We start from the raw sequence: 15,436 nt of genomic DNA, 5'->3' as shown, positions 1-15,436 counted from the left end.
AGGTTAACGTGAGGCAGGGCTGCCCCAATTTTTACCTCACTGAGGATAAGACCGAACCAGGTTCAAATATTTCTGAATAAACATTCCTGTCCGGTGAGCCACCCGCCTCCGCTCCTGCCGCGAGTTAGCTCTGGGGTTTTGTTCCTCCGTGCTCACTGCCTCTCCCCCATGGTTCCCTTCCCTCACAGGCTTATGGAATCCAGGTTCTTCTACACCATGTACCTGAAGAGGTTCTCCAGGGACACCAGCGAGAGTGTCCCCACCACGGCTGCGCCGAACACCTCTAGAACCATAGCCCCTACCGTGTGGAAAGTTGCAGATCCGTAAGGCCACGCCTGGGCCTCCTCTTCTCCCCCCCCCCGCCCCCGTCCTTCCACACTCTGTTCCTTGTCACAAGCTTGGCACGTGTCATACTGAGCCCAGACCCACCGAGGGCTGGCCTTGGCCTATGGGGGCCCCCGGCCGCTGGCCACGCACAGGAGAGTCTTAAATGTGCGGAGGTGGCAGCGTCTGCTGACTGTATTCTTCATGATGGAACGCATACTTTCCGATGCGCACGTTCCTTAAGCTTAACTCTATTCGAGACCAAGTAGAATCAGCTTGGAAGGATAATGTGCAGCCTCCAAAACAACTTCCCACCCAAGCAGTTATTTCTTCAGCACAGATTTTTGAGTACCTGCTATGTGCTAGGCACCATAAATACCGATTGTGCAGGGCAGATGCAAGCCCTGCCCAGAGTTTACAGTCCCTTAGCAGCATCCCTTCTAGGAAGGCACCCGACCTCACTTGAATGCCTCTGGTGTCAGGAAGCTCACTACTTTTCAAGATAGCCAGTGTCATCATGCACAGTTGTAAGCACGAGGTAACTGTTCTCTCTGAGGCTCCTTGGCTGTGCCCTGGTGGTAGAATTTCTGCTTGTTGGGCAGGGAGATGGGGCTGTAGACCTCTTGCTCTGGCCCCCAGCATGGTACCACGTGGAAATGGCTGACCAGGCAGCTCAGAGCTGAGTCCAGAGAGCGGCTTCCACAAGGGGGCTGCACGAGAGAACTGGGGGCAGGGTCACTGGATTTCGGGAAGGATTTTGCATCCCAACACGAGAGACTCTAAGGGTGGAAAGTGCCAGTGGAGAGGTTTGTAGTAAATCAGGTGGGAAGGAAAGAGAAGCCAAGAGGTGGGTATGCTCGTCATAATCATTCAAATCATGATTATTCAGATCAGTCCAATTGCTCTTATGGCTGACACTTCTAGTCTTATGTGCCAGGCTCTGCTGGGCGCTTCCGTCCATTATCTCCTCTAGTCAGGGGGCCACTCCTTAAGGCATAACACAGGAACGGAGAGGTAAACTGAGGCCCCAGGACATGGAAGTGGAGCAGAGGGAGGGGACTTTGGCACCAGGGTAAAGCGCAGGTGGCCACAGTGCCCACCCCGTCAGCTGACCTTGTTGGCGTCCCACCACCTCAGGAGGCAGGTGGGGCAGGAGTCCATTTTACAGGTGAGATCACTGAGGCTGGAGAGGCGGGTTGAGTTGCCCAAGCTCCCAGAGCTAGGCCACCATAGAAGGAGGCAAGAATCTAGGGGTCAGGAGGCAGGGGTAGAGAAGCAGCCCTTCCCTCAGGACCCTGAACCCAGATCTCAGAAGAGCGTGATGGGCACGGGGTGGAGCAGCCAGCTTGGATCCTGCAGCCCTTCCCCCAGGGCTGGGGTCAGCCCGAGAGGTGCAAGATGGAGCCCTGATGCCCAGGGTCTGGCAGCTGTAAGGACGTCAGCCAAAATAAATGTAAACCCCGCTTCCCCTTCTCCCCAACCCCATTCTCAGCCTTGGCGGGCAGCAAACCCTTGGTCTTTCGAAGAGCACCCAGCTTCTTGAGCCATGTTGTGTGGGTGCGCCCCTGTTGGTCTACTTGTCTGTCCCTAGGGATCTTTGTTCAGAACAGAGAATGAAGCTCAACCTTCTACTAGTGGCCTGATAAAAACACCTTTAGTGAGTGATGGGAGAGGCTGGCCTTGGACCTGCAGAGGGGGAACCCTACTCTGTGCCAGGAGCTGCTGAGAGTTTTACATTTGTGCTTTTGTTTAATCCTCTCAGCAACCTACCTGTGAGCAAGTTATTACTATCCCCATCTTACAGATAAGGAATTGAGGCTCAGAGAAGTTAAGTAATTTGCCCAAGATAACACAGGTAGTTACTGGCAGAGCCAAGTGCTAACTTATTTATTTTATTTTATTTTATTTTTTTACTGAAGTGTAGTTGATTTACAATGCTGTGCCGATCTCTGCTGTACAGCAGAGTGACTCAGTTATACACAGACAGACATTCTTTTGCATTATGGTCTATCACAGGATATTGAATATAGCTCCCTCTGCTATGCAGTAGGACCTTGTTGTTTATCCATCCTATGTGTAATAGTTTGCATCTTTTAACCCCAAACTCCCAATCCTTCCCTCCCCAACCCCAAGTGCTAACTCACAGGACTCTGTGACCATCAGTAGTGCCTCCTCTTCTCTCCCTTTGGCCCTGGGTGCTTCTCCCCAGCCCCTGCCCCATGGTTAATACCCTTTTCTCTCTCTGGCTCCTTCTGGGTCCTTAGCTCCAAGATCTACATGGCTGACCTGGAATCTGCATTGTACTACATCCTCCAGGTAGAAGTGTCCAAGTTCTCTGTTCTGGAGGGGCAGCGCCTGGCGGCCCTGAAAAAGTTCATGGCGGTGCTGGCCCAGGTGAGCAGGACCCTGCCCTCCCTTGTCCGGCAGCCCCACACCACACGGGATCAGTGCGCATCCCTGAAGCAGGCACCGGGCCAGCCCCTCCCTCAGGAGCTCGCGGTCGGGCTGGACACCTGGACCCGCGGCTGTCCCAGTCTACTGTGGGCTGCTACCCTGCGGTCTGCGCCCTCCTCCTGTCAGCCCCGTACCACCAGGGACAACCCCCTTCCCCCACCCCGCCCTGTGCAGGGGGGTGGGTGGGACCCAGGGCCTGATGCCCTGGGGATATTCCCAGCTGGCTCTGCCTGCCTGAGTCCTCTACCTCAGGCCGAGCCTGGAGTGCAGCCTCTCACTCCCTGCTGCAGTCACTGGGAAAGCAGGACCCGTGGACCCCAGTGAAGGAAAGAAGGCTTTTCTGAATCTCCTCTTTTCCCTCCCAGACCCTGGCCAAAGTCTGACGCAGCTCCCTGGCCTTAGCTGTGCCTTCCTTATTCCTTTGTAGTTTCCTGCCAGCATGGCTACTTCTCCAAGTGTAGCTCCTCCTTACTGAGGACCTGATGTGTGTCAGGCATTTAAACCTCTTAATCTCGCCGCAGGGTGGCAGGTGCCACCCCCATTTAAGAAGTACAGGTTGCTCAAGTGATGTGCCTTAGGCCTCCTGTTTGGTGGTGTCGTGGCCAGGATTTGAACTGGGGTCCCAGCTTTAGAGCCTGTACCCCTTCTCTGCCACGCTCCTTGCTCGTCTCTCAAGATGAGATGTGGGCTGCCTCTTCCCTCTGCACCTGCCGCCTCCTCCCTCCCGGCATCCTTCTCTGCGGCTGCAGGTCCACTGCCAGTGCTGCCCTACTTAAATCCCGATGCTCTGTCTGCCGAGGACTTGCTGAGTCAGGTGCGGGCTCTGGTCCCCCTCAGAGGCTGACTGCTGACTCAGCCACCCTCGGCCCCCGGGAGCCAGGTCTGAGCCCCTTCTTTCTGGCGCAGGTCTGCGGGCAGCTGGGACTACCTCTGGGGGTGGCCTGCGCCTCTCCCTCGGGTACTGCCGCCAGCCTGGTCCCTCTTCCCTCCTCACCAGTCCTGGCCCTCTGGTCCACTTGGCTTAGTGACGGGCATCTGTGGTTGCACCGAGGACCCTGTGAGGTGGCAAGTGCTTGTCACGGTGCTGTTCCAGTCTAAGGCAAGACAGCTTGCAGCCCCTCTCAGATGTTCCACGCAGACTGGGCCCCTGTTCTTCAGCCCAGTCTGATAATAGAGCCTTTCCTCAGAGGCCTTGTGAGCCGCTTGGTCCTCAAGTTGCCGAGGCCCAGGGTGGCTGACCCAGAGGATCAGAGGGGAAAAGTCCTCGAGTAGTTCTGTGTGCTGTCTTCCTGCCTGACACATGAGGCAGGGCCCCAGGAAGCAGAGAGGGGTCCCCTTACCCCCCCCAGTCCAATCCACTCTGAAGAACTCATCCCAGGGGAATTATTATGCACTGCTTGCATCTCTCAGCTGGACTCAAAGCTCGTTTGGGTTTGGCTCCCAGTGGGACTGTTGCAGCCACTGTGAGGGAAAAGAATGAGACCCAGGAAATGCCCGAGTGGGGCAGAGGCTTAAGCAGCACCCTCTCAGTGGTGCCCGCCGAGCTTCTGCCCTCAGCAATGCTGGAACTGAGTTTGGGGTGAAGGAGTCCTTCCTGCCAGAAGCCAGGGCCCTCAGAGAGGAAAGTGGAGGGCTGGGGGGCACGGGCTCAGGGGTATCTGCTGAGCAGCCCAGCCCCTGGAGACTGCGGAGTATTCTGGCCCTAGCCTTGCCTGGGTAGCTTTATCCTGAGTAGCAATAATAGTAGCAGCTACCGTTTCCTGAGCTCTGACAAGGTGTCAGACTCTGCAAGGTACTGCTTTGTGTTTTAGCTTATCTGCATTTCTCAGAACAGACTCCACGGGGTGGGTGCTAGCATTATCCCATCACAGAGAGGGGAATGGAGGCCCAGAGGGGTAAAGCACCTTGTCCGAGGTCCTCCAGCCGGTGAGTGGCTGAGCTGAGATTTGCGCCTACATCTCATCTAACCCACACCCTTATGCAGTATGTGTGTGGAGCACTAAAAGGCTGAGTGAGTAGAGCTCACTCTGCCTGCTCAGCCTTAGAGACCTGTCAACTGTGAGTATGGCCAGTTGGGAGGCACTGCCCTGCGGCCCAGCCCGGGATCTCCCTGCTCCCTCACGGAAGCGGCTGGCAGGACTGGCCACTGGGTGGCGTGTGGTCACCAGGGTTTCCCTGCTCCCGGCGCAGGGTGACTCCCTGTAGTCCAGAGCCCCTTAATTCATCCTTCCTCCTGACACCGTGGCCTTAGAGGGCGTCATCCTTCCAAATCAGGACGATGGGTGAAGGTCAGTGAGAAACGCTGACTTGAAGCTGTAAATTTGTGTTGAGAGCCTAGAGGCCCGTGTGAGCTGACCAAGAGGGAGCGTGTCAAAGCACAGGATTCTTTCCGGCCACTTCTCCTGCTGGGGGACAGTGTCCAGCCTGGAGATAAGAATACGCCATGACTTTCTCAGAGGACTGGGTCCCTTGGCAGGTTTTTCTGTTTAGGGATCATTCCTGTCTCCAGCACCCTTCTTCTCACAAATGCTTTTCTTTGCTGTTTTTCCTCCCGTGTTGCCCTCTCGACCTGCCTCTTCGTGGTTTATCTGACCTGCTCTGCTACTGCAGCCCTCTCTCTCCCTCCTCCCCCCACCCTGGGTGTGTTTGTGCGTGCGGTGTGCGCACACAGGCATCCATCCTCGTCCCTGGAGTCCTTGTGGTTTTAAAGTGCTGATACTAATCCGATTTGAGTTGACTTATTGTCAGAGTGGCTTTTCATGCTCCTCAGAGACTGTTGGGAGTTCCCATCAAGATTTGGATCTCGGCTCAAGCCCCTGCACTGCCTTGTCCCCATTGGCAGCCCGTGGAATACAAATGAAAGGCCATTTGCCAGCCTTGCCCAGCTGGTCAGTTAGCGAGTCAGCTGCTCTGTCAGAAGATGGGCTGAACAGAGGCCCGTGTGGCCCAGGGGTCCCAGCAGCCCTGGGCAGCGACACAGGAAGGTGCTCAGCCTTCCTCCCAGTGAGCGTGTGGTCGGGTCAGAACTGGAGCCTGCAGCCTGGAGAGGGGGCGGCCTTGAGGGCCTGGTCCCACTGAGCGCCTCTGCCCACCCCTCCCCCTCGCCTTCGCAGGTGCCCCAGAGCAAAGGTAGTGAGGAACCCACATGTGGGTGTTAGGCAGGATGTTTTCCCGGTGGTCTTGGAACATTCTAAAAAACTGCCTCGGCCCACTTCAGCCTGGCCCCGGCCTTCCCCAGGACTGCGGAACTCCGGGGGAATTATTTCTCACTCTCCCCTTATCGCTCCCATAGTACTTCCCTGGCCAGCCCTCGGTCCAGAAATTCCTGCATTCCATGAATGACTGGCTCAAGAAGGTGCAGAGAAAGAAAATTCCCTACGGTTTCTTTAAAACTGCCCTGGACAGCAGGAAGGAGGTGAGTGTGGGAGGGCTAAGGAGGATCTCCACCTCATGCTTGATATCTATGGGAGTGGAAGGGCTTCACCCTGTCACCTCTGACCTCTGTCACCGACCTGCACTCAGGGAGGAGGCAGTGATCGTGGTCGGGTCCTCCCATTAGGAGCGAGTAAACTGCTGTTTATTGAGCCCTCTCTGTACAGACCTCATTTAATCCTCGCAGCATGAGTGGAAGGCAGATATTATCCCCATTTAGTAGATGAAGAAACAGAGGTCAAATAAGTTGTCTAAGATCATACAACCCGTAAGTGGTTGGGCTGAGATTTAGAACCAGTTGTGAGACCCCGGTGGTGAGAGAGCTTTTTTTTTTTTCCTGCGGTACGCGGGCCTCTCACTGTTGTGGCCTCTCCCGTTGCGGAGCACAGGCTCCGGACATGCAGGCCCAGCGGCCATGGCTCACGGGCCCAGCCGCTCCGCGGCATGTGGGATCCTCCCGGACCAGGGCACGATCCCGCGTCCCCTGCATTGGCAGGTGGACTCTCAACCACTGTGCCACCAGGGAAGCCCGGTGAGAGAGCTTTTAATTCCAGCCCTCTGTTGCTCCCTGGCATGCTGTGCTCCTCAGCAACGCTTCTGTCCAGGGGCAGCTTTCTGGGCTCCTGCTCTCACAAAGGTGGGCACGTCAGCCAGGAGAGGTGCAGAACCTCACAGATGTGTGGGGTGTTAAAGTTTGACGGGACCTTAGAGATGACCCCCCTCGTTCTACAGAGGGGAGGCTAAGGCTAGAGTAACGATGTGACCCGGTCTGTGTCACGGGTTCTCAGACCTACTGCTCCTTTGACGGGTGTCGCCAGTGGAAGGGAAATGCCACCTTCAAGGTGATAAACTGAGAAAGGGACCATTTGTTCTGGGGCTCTGTGCTGACCTGGAGTCTTCTGCAAGTTGCCCTCCCCACTTCCCACGCCAGCTCCTGTTTCTTCTCCACATATGCATTCATGCTTGTATGTGTCCCTTAGGGTGCTCTGATTGCCGACAAGGTGAACTGGGTAGGCTGCCAAGGGAGTCAGCCGCATTTCCGCGGCTTTCCCTGCTCCCTGTGGGTCGTCTTCCATTTCCTGACCACGGAGGCAGCTCGGCAAAATGTAGACCACTCACGAGAAACAGGTGAGTCTGGGCCTGTGCACCCCTTGTGCCTCAGCCGGCCCTGTCCTGCCCTCCGCTGGATCCCTGCTGCAGGCCTGAATTTAGGGGAGTCCTCCTCTGCAGCTGGCCACACACAAGCAGCGGGCCTGGAGTAGCCACTCAGTCCTACCTGCTGCCCCCAAGGTGGTGCCCCACCAACGGGCGTGAGGCTGCTCCCTGGCTTTCTTGTAGCCATAAGCCTGATTTATTTTTAGTCTTCCCGAGAGAGTTCTGGTTCTATTTTTTATACTCGCATAAAGAAAAGAACTATGTCTATTTCACAGTTTATGCAGCTGATACCGTAGACTCTGAACAATTTTACTGCACTTCCCACTGAAAAATCATTTTCTAGGGGAACCTGGGGAAGTACTTTTCCCCCTTTGCCCTGTTTCATCCCCAAACCATGCAGCTGCTCTCCACGACCCACCCTGCCCCACAGCCGCACACAGCGACTGAACGGGTGGGTGGGCATCTAGCTCACGGAGGGACCAGGCTGACGCCAGGCCCTGGCCCAGCCTGGAGGATACAAAGGAGGAAGAGGCAGTCCCTGCTCCCAGTGGGCTGTGAGACAGGTGGGCACAGGGCTGCCATGCAGCCTGCCAGGGCCCAGGGGGAGAGCAGGATGTGCGGGTGGAAGAGAGGGAACGCTCTACGCCGTCGGGAAGGGTGGGAGGAGGTAAGTGAGGGGGAATGATGGACAAGAGTGCCCGACAGAGGAGACGGCCTGTGCAGGGACAGAGGGAACAGGGGGAGCTGCCGGGTGTGCTGACAGCCAGCCAGTCTGTCCGCCCGGATTTACGGAGTGTCTCCAAAGAGCCGGGCCCTGCTCTAGGGGTGGGGTACAGCAGTGCATACAGGGAGACGTCCCTGCCTCAAGGGGACAATAGTCCAGTGGCAGGAGACAGACAGTAAACACACAGATCATTTCAGGTGTGATGGTGAGTCGGTGAAGAAGACAGAGCCAAGCGGTGGGGGAGGGGATGCTGTGTTTAGACAGGGTTTCTGACTGGGGGAGGCTTCTCGGAGGAGGGGCCCCTGTGCTGAGACCTGATTGGTGAGAGGGAAGCAGCGGTGGGACATCTGGGATGAGAGCCTCCCGGGCTGTCTGCTCAGGCTGCCATATCAAGGTGCTACACACCGGGTGGCTTAAACAACGGAAACGTGTCTTACAGTTCTGGAGGCTGGAAGTCCATGATGAAGACGTTGGCAGGGTTGGTTCTGTTGAGGCCTCTCCTTGGTTTTGTAGATGGCCATATTCTCCCTGGGTCTTCCCACGGTCCTCAGTGGGGGTGTTCTTGGCTACGTCCAATTTCCTCATCTTACAAGGACACCAGTCATATTGGATTAGGATGTACCCCAGTGACATCATTCTCACTTAATCACCTCTTTAAAGACGCTGTGTCCAACCAAATACAGTCACATTCTGAAGGACTCAGGGCTAGGACTTCAACATAAGAATTTTAGAGGGCACAGTTCAGCCCATAACACAGGTCAAGGACTAGTAAGTGCAGGGAACAAGTCTGGTGTGTGTGCAGCACCAAAAGGCGGCCAGTGTGGCAGAGCCTGGGAGTGGGGGAAGCAGGAGAGGAGGTGGGCTTGGAGGTCCTGGTGTGGGAGGGAGGGAGATTTCAGTCTCTGCATTATGAGAATCTACTAGGGACCTTAAGCAGGGGAGTGATGCACACGATCGGTGCTTTAGAGCGATTACTGGGTGGAGGGTGGGCTACAGCAGGGCAAGGGGGAGGCAGAGCAGCCAATTAGGAAGTTGTGGAACTTGTCCAGGAGAGGTGGTGGTGGCCTAGACTAGAGCTGATAGGACTCAGTGACGGATTGGATGAAGACTGTGCAGGATCAAGGACTTTGGTCGGACCTTGGACTTGCTGGGCCTGAACGTCAGTAGTTGATGGTCCTATGAGCCGAGAAATGGGAAGGCTCAGGGCGGGGAGGGAGTAGATGGGGGAGGGTACATTTAGTGGTCTGTGCCTATTGGATCTCTGAATGGAGATGTAGACAGTTGAGTCTGCAGTTCTGGGGGGAGGTCCAGGATAGAGATACAAATCTTGTGGTCATTAGCCTATAGACGGTAGTTCAGGCCTCGGGACTGGAGGATCCCATTAGTGGGTGGGCAGAGAAGAGGGCTGAGGCCTGAGCTCTGGGGCATTCAGCATCCAGACCTCTGCTGGGGGAGCAGGGGCCAACAAAGGAGACTAAGAAGGAGTGGCCATTGCAATTTCAAGAGGTCCCCCAACATAAAGAGTTTCAAGAGCGAGGACACAGTCAGCCGAGTGGGGAGGTGGTGTGAGGCGAGGACCTCCCTGGCGAGAGCTGTGTCAATGGATTAGTGGAGAGAGAGGCCTGGTTGGGTTGGGCTGAAGAGAGAGGAGCCGGGAAGAAATTGGAGGTAATGGGGGAGTGATTGGGGTGTGACTGGGGTCAGAGAAGGGGTTTCTTCGTTGTAGTTCTTTTTTCTTGTCGGAAGGAGCCCATACAAGGGAGAAATTGATGATGCCATAACACAAGAAAATATTCACAGGAGTGAAATCTTGGAAGAGGCGAGAGAGGTGAGGTCCAGAGCATGAGCCAGGCGAAGGAGGCGAGGATAGCTGCAGGGCAGGTGGTGAGTGGGTGACGGGGGTGGAAGCAGGAGCTGAGGGGGCTGAGGAGGTGAGAGGCAAGGCACAGCTTGGCGTGGGCACTGACGTCGCCAGAACCGAGGGCACGGGCAAGGGTGGTGAGTGGGACAGAGAGCTGCGTGCTGAAGTCCCAGTGGATGGAGGGGTCAGACTCGGAGATGGAGCTTTTAAAGGGCTGGGGGGATCGCAGCAGGAAGGAGAGAGAGTTTGGAAGCAACCAACAGCAGGGAGGGTACTTCCACCACCTCCAGCCCTGAGTGTGGAATACAGAGGGGTTTAAGGGGGGCGGGTTTGGGGGAGCAGTGGTATCTTCAGGGAGGAGCCTGTGTCAGAGCAAGAAGAGGGCGGGTATTCAGAGCCTGTGCTGTTGCCAGGCCAGAGAGCCCAGTGGGAGGAAGTGAGGGGGCCGGGGAGAAATGGAGACAAATTAGGGAGCGTTCGGGGCCAGATCGGGATGGGCTGTGGATGCAGCATGGCATGATGGGGAGCGAGTTGGAACAGGAAGCCTAAAGCAGGAGGGGCAGAATAGGGGCCCACGGGATGGGGGATGGGCACTGTGGCCCCTGCCTTCCTCTCCAGCCACGTCTCTAAGAGCCTGAGTGTCCTGACAATGCGTTTGGACTTCATCCTGAGTGTCCGTAAGTGATGAGGGCCTGGATAAGAGGCAGACGAGGGAGACTGAGGTTTACGAGTTTGGAAGGAGATGGGGTCAACTCGAACATGACCCCTGGGAGGTGAAGTAGACAGGGAGACCTGAGCCCCTTACCAGGTGGGCTGGGGTGTGTGTTCCCCGTGCAGAGGCGACCACGGTGGGCCTGTGATGGGAACAGTGGTGGAGCCAGCAGGGACAGGCAGCCGGAAGGGACCCTGTGACTGGAGTCTCCTCTCCCCTGTAGTCAAGGCCCAGGAGATCCTCCAGGCCATCCGGGGCTACGTTCGCTTCTTCTTTGGCTGCCGAGCCTGCGCTGGCCACTTTGAGCAGATGGCCACTGACTCCGTGCACCAGGTGGGGAATCTGAGCAGCTCCATCCTCTGGTTCTGGTCTAGCCACAACAAGGTCAACGCTCGCCTCGCAGGTAAGGAAGGGCCTGCCTCCAAGGCTGGAGTCACCTGCAGAGGGAGGATGAGGCGGGGGAGCTTTGGAGTCTGGGACCAGAGGCAGGAGTCGGGACCTTCTTTGTCCTCTAGGTTACACCCCGTGTTTCATGGTGCTTCTCAGCACCCAGAGTCCTTTCACGTGCTCTGCCAGCCCTGCTGATGTACGTCAGTATCATTAGACCTATTTTCTAGATGAGGAAACTCAGGCTTTGGCACCGTGAGACCCTGGTCTTCCGATGCCATTGCTCACTCTCTCGCCCACACCAGGGCCCCTCCCTCTGGCCTGTTGGGGTCCCTTTCCTGCCTCGCATGTCCTGCTTTCTGGCTTATGGCCCCTTACTCAAACCAACAGAGAGGAGAGAGCTGGGCCTCTCCCCGCCCTGGGAGGGGTATAACGATAACATATACTTGAAGAGAAAATCCTGGTCCTTCCTGGAAAAACCAGGGACCGATTCTCACGGGAGAGGCCTTGTCTTCTGAATATACCTCATTTCCAGTGTTTTCTATTCCCCGTGCACAGGAGTCAGGTGGGTCCAACAGGCAAAAGCATTAAACTTCAGAGGTGACCAGAAGCTGGTGGGTGGGGTGGGAGCCACCTGTGGATGGAGCCTGGGCTTGTCTGTGGGGAGAGAGGAAGTGTGTTTGGCTGGGACAGACCTCCCAGGGGCGGCGGGAGGTGGGGGATGAGGCCTGGGGCGGGGCCAAGGTCCAAGGAGCCCGTGGAGCGGGTGGCGGTGCAGGCGGCTGCACTGGGTCTGCATCTCCTGGGGCCTCCTGGTGGACTTCAAAAGAAGACACGTGCTGTCTCTCCTCCCACCCCTTCTCTCCCTGCCCCTGTCTGCGCCTGCCACCAGATGCTCATTTGACCCTCCAGCCTCAGGACCTGTAGGCTCCTGGCTTCTCTGGGGGCCCAGCTGCTGCTGGAGGGCCAGGAGCCCATGCCTCTCCCTGAAGGGAAGGCTGAAAGGAAGGCAGTGTCCTACTCTCTCTAGAGGGGTCCTTTCAGATCAACTAGTAACAATAATGAGCTGGTGCAAATGGAGTGCTCACTTTGCAAGGCCTGATCACTGTTACTTCTCACTGGACCCTTGGAATCTACATGTTGCTCCCTCCCCAAAGTAATCATTCTGATTTTTACATCACTTACTGCTGCTGCTGCTTCATTCTGGCCAGCAACTTTTTTTTTTTTTTTCCTATTAAACCCTTTAGGGGAGGTGCCTCCTCCAAGAGAGATGGACTGATTGCCATTCCCCAGGTGACACTGGAAGAGGGGCCGGTGGCAGGCCCTCTGGGGCTCAGCCTGGGGCTCTGCCCACAGTGCCAGCCCTGCTTGGGGTCCCAGTAGCCTGGTGGGAAGGGCAACTTCTTGACTCTCTCCTGAGTGTCCTTTTCCCCATCCAGGCCCCCAGGCCTCCCCACACCCCACCCCTTGGGGCCCACCTGAGGAAGAAATTCCACTAACTCCTACCTACCCCAGAGGGCCGCAGGGGGTAAAGGAGGTGCCTCGCAACTACCATGTGCCTTGAGCTCTTGCTTTAAAAACATTTTCCCTTTGATTACAAAAAGAATGTATCTTCACTTGCGTAAAACCTGGGAAATTTTATAAAAATGCAGAGAAGATACATACTAGTGGACCATCCAGTCTGCAAGACAGATTGTTCTGAGTCTTCTCGCCCTTTCTCATGTCTGGTCCAGGGGTACAAACAAGCAGTGAAGTTGACAAAGAGAGACAGTGGGTTAACACGGGGAAGTGACCGGAAGGGAAGCTGTGGAGTTCTGGGGGTGGGGGAGGGTAGGAACGTCCTCTCCCAGAGAGGCACCAGTGTTGGGCTCTGCGGTGGGCCAGGCTCTGTGCTAGGTCTTTCATCTGCCCTCTCTTGCGCCCATCCTTTCCCAGGGCAGCAGTGCCCGCTTTTTGCAGATGAGGGAGCTGGCATCCTGAATGGAAGAATGCGGTCTGGGCTTCCGGGTGGCCAGTGTGTCACAGGCAACCTGTGTGTGCTTCCCTCCCCAGGTGCCCCCAGCGAGGACCCCCAGTTCCCCAAGGTGCAGTGGCCACCCCGTGAGCTCTGTTCCGCCTGCCACAGTGAACTCCAGGGTGCGCCCGTGTGGGACCTGGGCAACACCCTCAAGTTCTTGAAGACCCACTTCTCCCCGAGCAACGTCGTCCTAGACCTTCCTTCGGCTGGCCTGGGCCCCCGGAGGGGTGCATAGAGGATGGCAGTCCCCCCAAGGCAGGTGGAGCTGGAGCTGGCGATCGGAAATTTTACTCTGGGCCCTGAGAAGGCTGAGATCATGGCGGGCCCAGGGACAATGTCCCCTGGAACCACCATCCCAGATGTTCCAGCAGAGGGACCTGGGGCAAGTCACCCCCAGGAGACGCAGGCTGGCCTCAGCATGGCCAGAGATGAGCCAGACCAGGAAGCTCCTGAGCACGTAGCGGGGCTTCAGAGGGATAAGTTGGAGCAGCCAAAAGGGCGGCAACGCTTGAGCAGGCGAGACACAGGAGCCGTGTTGTTGGCTGAATTCCTGGCTGGGAAGAACTTCCCCAGAGGCCCTTCAGAGCTGAGGCGAGTGGGCCGCAGCTCCAAGCAGCTGGCCAGTGTCCCTGACGGGGAGCCAGAGACTGGGGCCAGGCGGGGCCGGAGCCAGTGGCTGCAGGTGCTGGAAGGGAACTTCTCCCACCTGGACATCAGCCTCTGTGTGGGGCTCTCCTCTGTGTCCTTCATGGGTCTGCTGGCTGTGTACACCTACTTCCGGGCCAGGATGAGGGCCCTGAAGGGCTATGCCAGCCACCCTGCAGCCCGAACCGTCCAACTTGGGAGGGGGCAGGATAGGGAGCTGACATCCATGGGCTCTTCCAGCCCCCTGCACCCCACCCCTCCCACCTTGTTCCTTGTCCAGGAAAATCTAGGAAAACCAGTTGCTGCAGCAGACCTCCCTGGGGCTTCTGGAAAGGGATGTTCCATAGACAGGAAGACATGCACAGGGTCCAGGTTCATCTGCCAGCAGAGGGGGAGGACAGCCTTGGGCAGTGGGGTCGGGAGACTCCATCCTGGGCCTCTCAGCACCGAATTCCTCTTTTTCAGCTTGTTTGAAGTCCTGCCTCATTCTTCCTGAAGCTTCAGTGATTCCCGCTTGGTGTTGGCCCTAAACTGGGGCAAGTGAGGCTGCAGTCTCCAAGGTTTCCCATCTCCAGAGGAGGGGCCCCTGGGGCTGGAGTGGACTCCTTACTACATCCTGGGACTCCGTCCATCCTGCTACAAAGAGCCCTTTGCACCAGAGAAGGAAGGACTGCCTCTGGCCCTCTGTGCCTGCCCGTCCTCCAGCTCCTCAGACCCTCCTGGGTGGGGTTTGGCTTATACAGTGGGCTTCGGAAGCTTCTGGAAGTCATGCTGGTCTCCCAGGTGAGGTCTGTGGGAGGAGGGCCTCTGGCCGGCTCCTTCCCAAACCTTGGGTACAGGAAGGGTACAGGCTGGAATCAGTGTGGTGATGGTACTGGGCTGGGGGGCGGGGGGTTAGGGAGGGCTGTTGGGATCTCTAGTGCCTTAGCTGTGAGAGGCTGAGAGAAGCGTTTGCTTTGAACATGCTTTGGCTTCTCCGCATTGGGCTCCACCCCTCTTGGAGCTGGGTCTTTTGTCTCTTGTTGATTTTCATCTCCAAAATAGATGCTAATCTTTACTGTGGAGGGAGGGGAGTGTCGTCCCTCTCAAGGGTCCACCTCCCATCCTGTAGAGGTTAAAAGGGTCAGAGGGGAGGATGACGCTGTACACATGCTTGATCCCCACTCTGCCCCATGGTCGAGGGGGCTCTGGAATAAATTATTTTTGTTAAGGCAAGCACCGGTGTGTTCCTTAACTTGCTACTAGTGTCCGGGGCTGGGTAGAATGTGCAAAACCTGGCCTGACCTGGGATGCAGCCAGCTCTCTGGGGGGTCAGAGCGCCCTTGTCATAGCCCCTGTCTCCTGGATGGGGCCCTGTCCCTGCTCCCCCGCCCTCCCAGGGAGCATCTGCCCCAGTGCTCTCAGTTCTGCTCCAGGAACCTTGGCCTGCACCCGCCTGACCCCTCCTCAGGCAGGCGGCCTACATCTCCAGCTCTCCGTGGAGGAAGGAGAGAGGGCTTGTTTTCCAGAGCCAGCCTGGGCTGCCTGCTCAGCAGGGAGGAGTCAGCCAGATTGGAGAGCCTGCCCCTAATCCGGCCTGCTGGGTTCTACAGGGATCAGAGCAGCTGATAATGAACCTCATTAAGGGAGAGCAGGAGCCTCAATCCGATTTGGGGTTTTCTCTTGGACATCTTCGCTCTGCTCAGATGGCCTCGGCCCTGGGTGGAGCAGGTGGGGTGCCAAGCA

General features: G+C 56.9%; 1 protein-coding gene across 1 annotated transcript in view; it reads left to right on the top strand.

Moving 5' to 3' along the window:
* The window catches only part of QSOX1 (quiescin sulfhydryl oxidase 1), a 41,999-nt gene extending 27,073 nt beyond the window's left edge, over positions 1–14,926 (top strand). The window contains exons 7-13 of the mRNA XM_024758806.1: positions 189–323; positions 2,589–2,718; positions 6,071–6,193; positions 7,191–7,338; positions 10,886–11,065; positions 13,102–13,321; positions 14,177–14,926. Of these exons, the coding sequence (XP_024614574.1) occupies positions 189–323; positions 2,589–2,718; positions 6,071–6,193; positions 7,191–7,338; positions 10,886–11,065; positions 13,102–13,301 (916 nt within the window). The 3' untranslated portion in view covers positions 13,302–13,321; positions 14,177–14,926. The remainder of the gene's footprint in view (positions 1–188; positions 324–2,588; positions 2,719–6,070; positions 6,194–7,190; positions 7,339–10,885; positions 11,066–13,101; positions 13,322–14,176) is intronic.
* The last annotated feature ends 510 nt before the right edge of the window (positions 14,927–15,436 follow it).

This window comes from Neophocaena asiaeorientalis, unplaced genomic scaffold, assembly GCF_003031525.2.
Source record: "Neophocaena asiaeorientalis asiaeorientalis breed wild unplaced genomic scaffold, Neophocaena_asiaeorientalis_V1.1 scaffold182, whole genome shotgun sequence".
NCBI lineage: Eukaryota > Metazoa > Chordata > Mammalia > Artiodactyla > Phocoenidae > Neophocaena > Neophocaena asiaeorientalis.
Note: the sequence above shows the minus strand (reverse complement) of the source record. Positions and strands in the feature narration are given on the sequence as shown.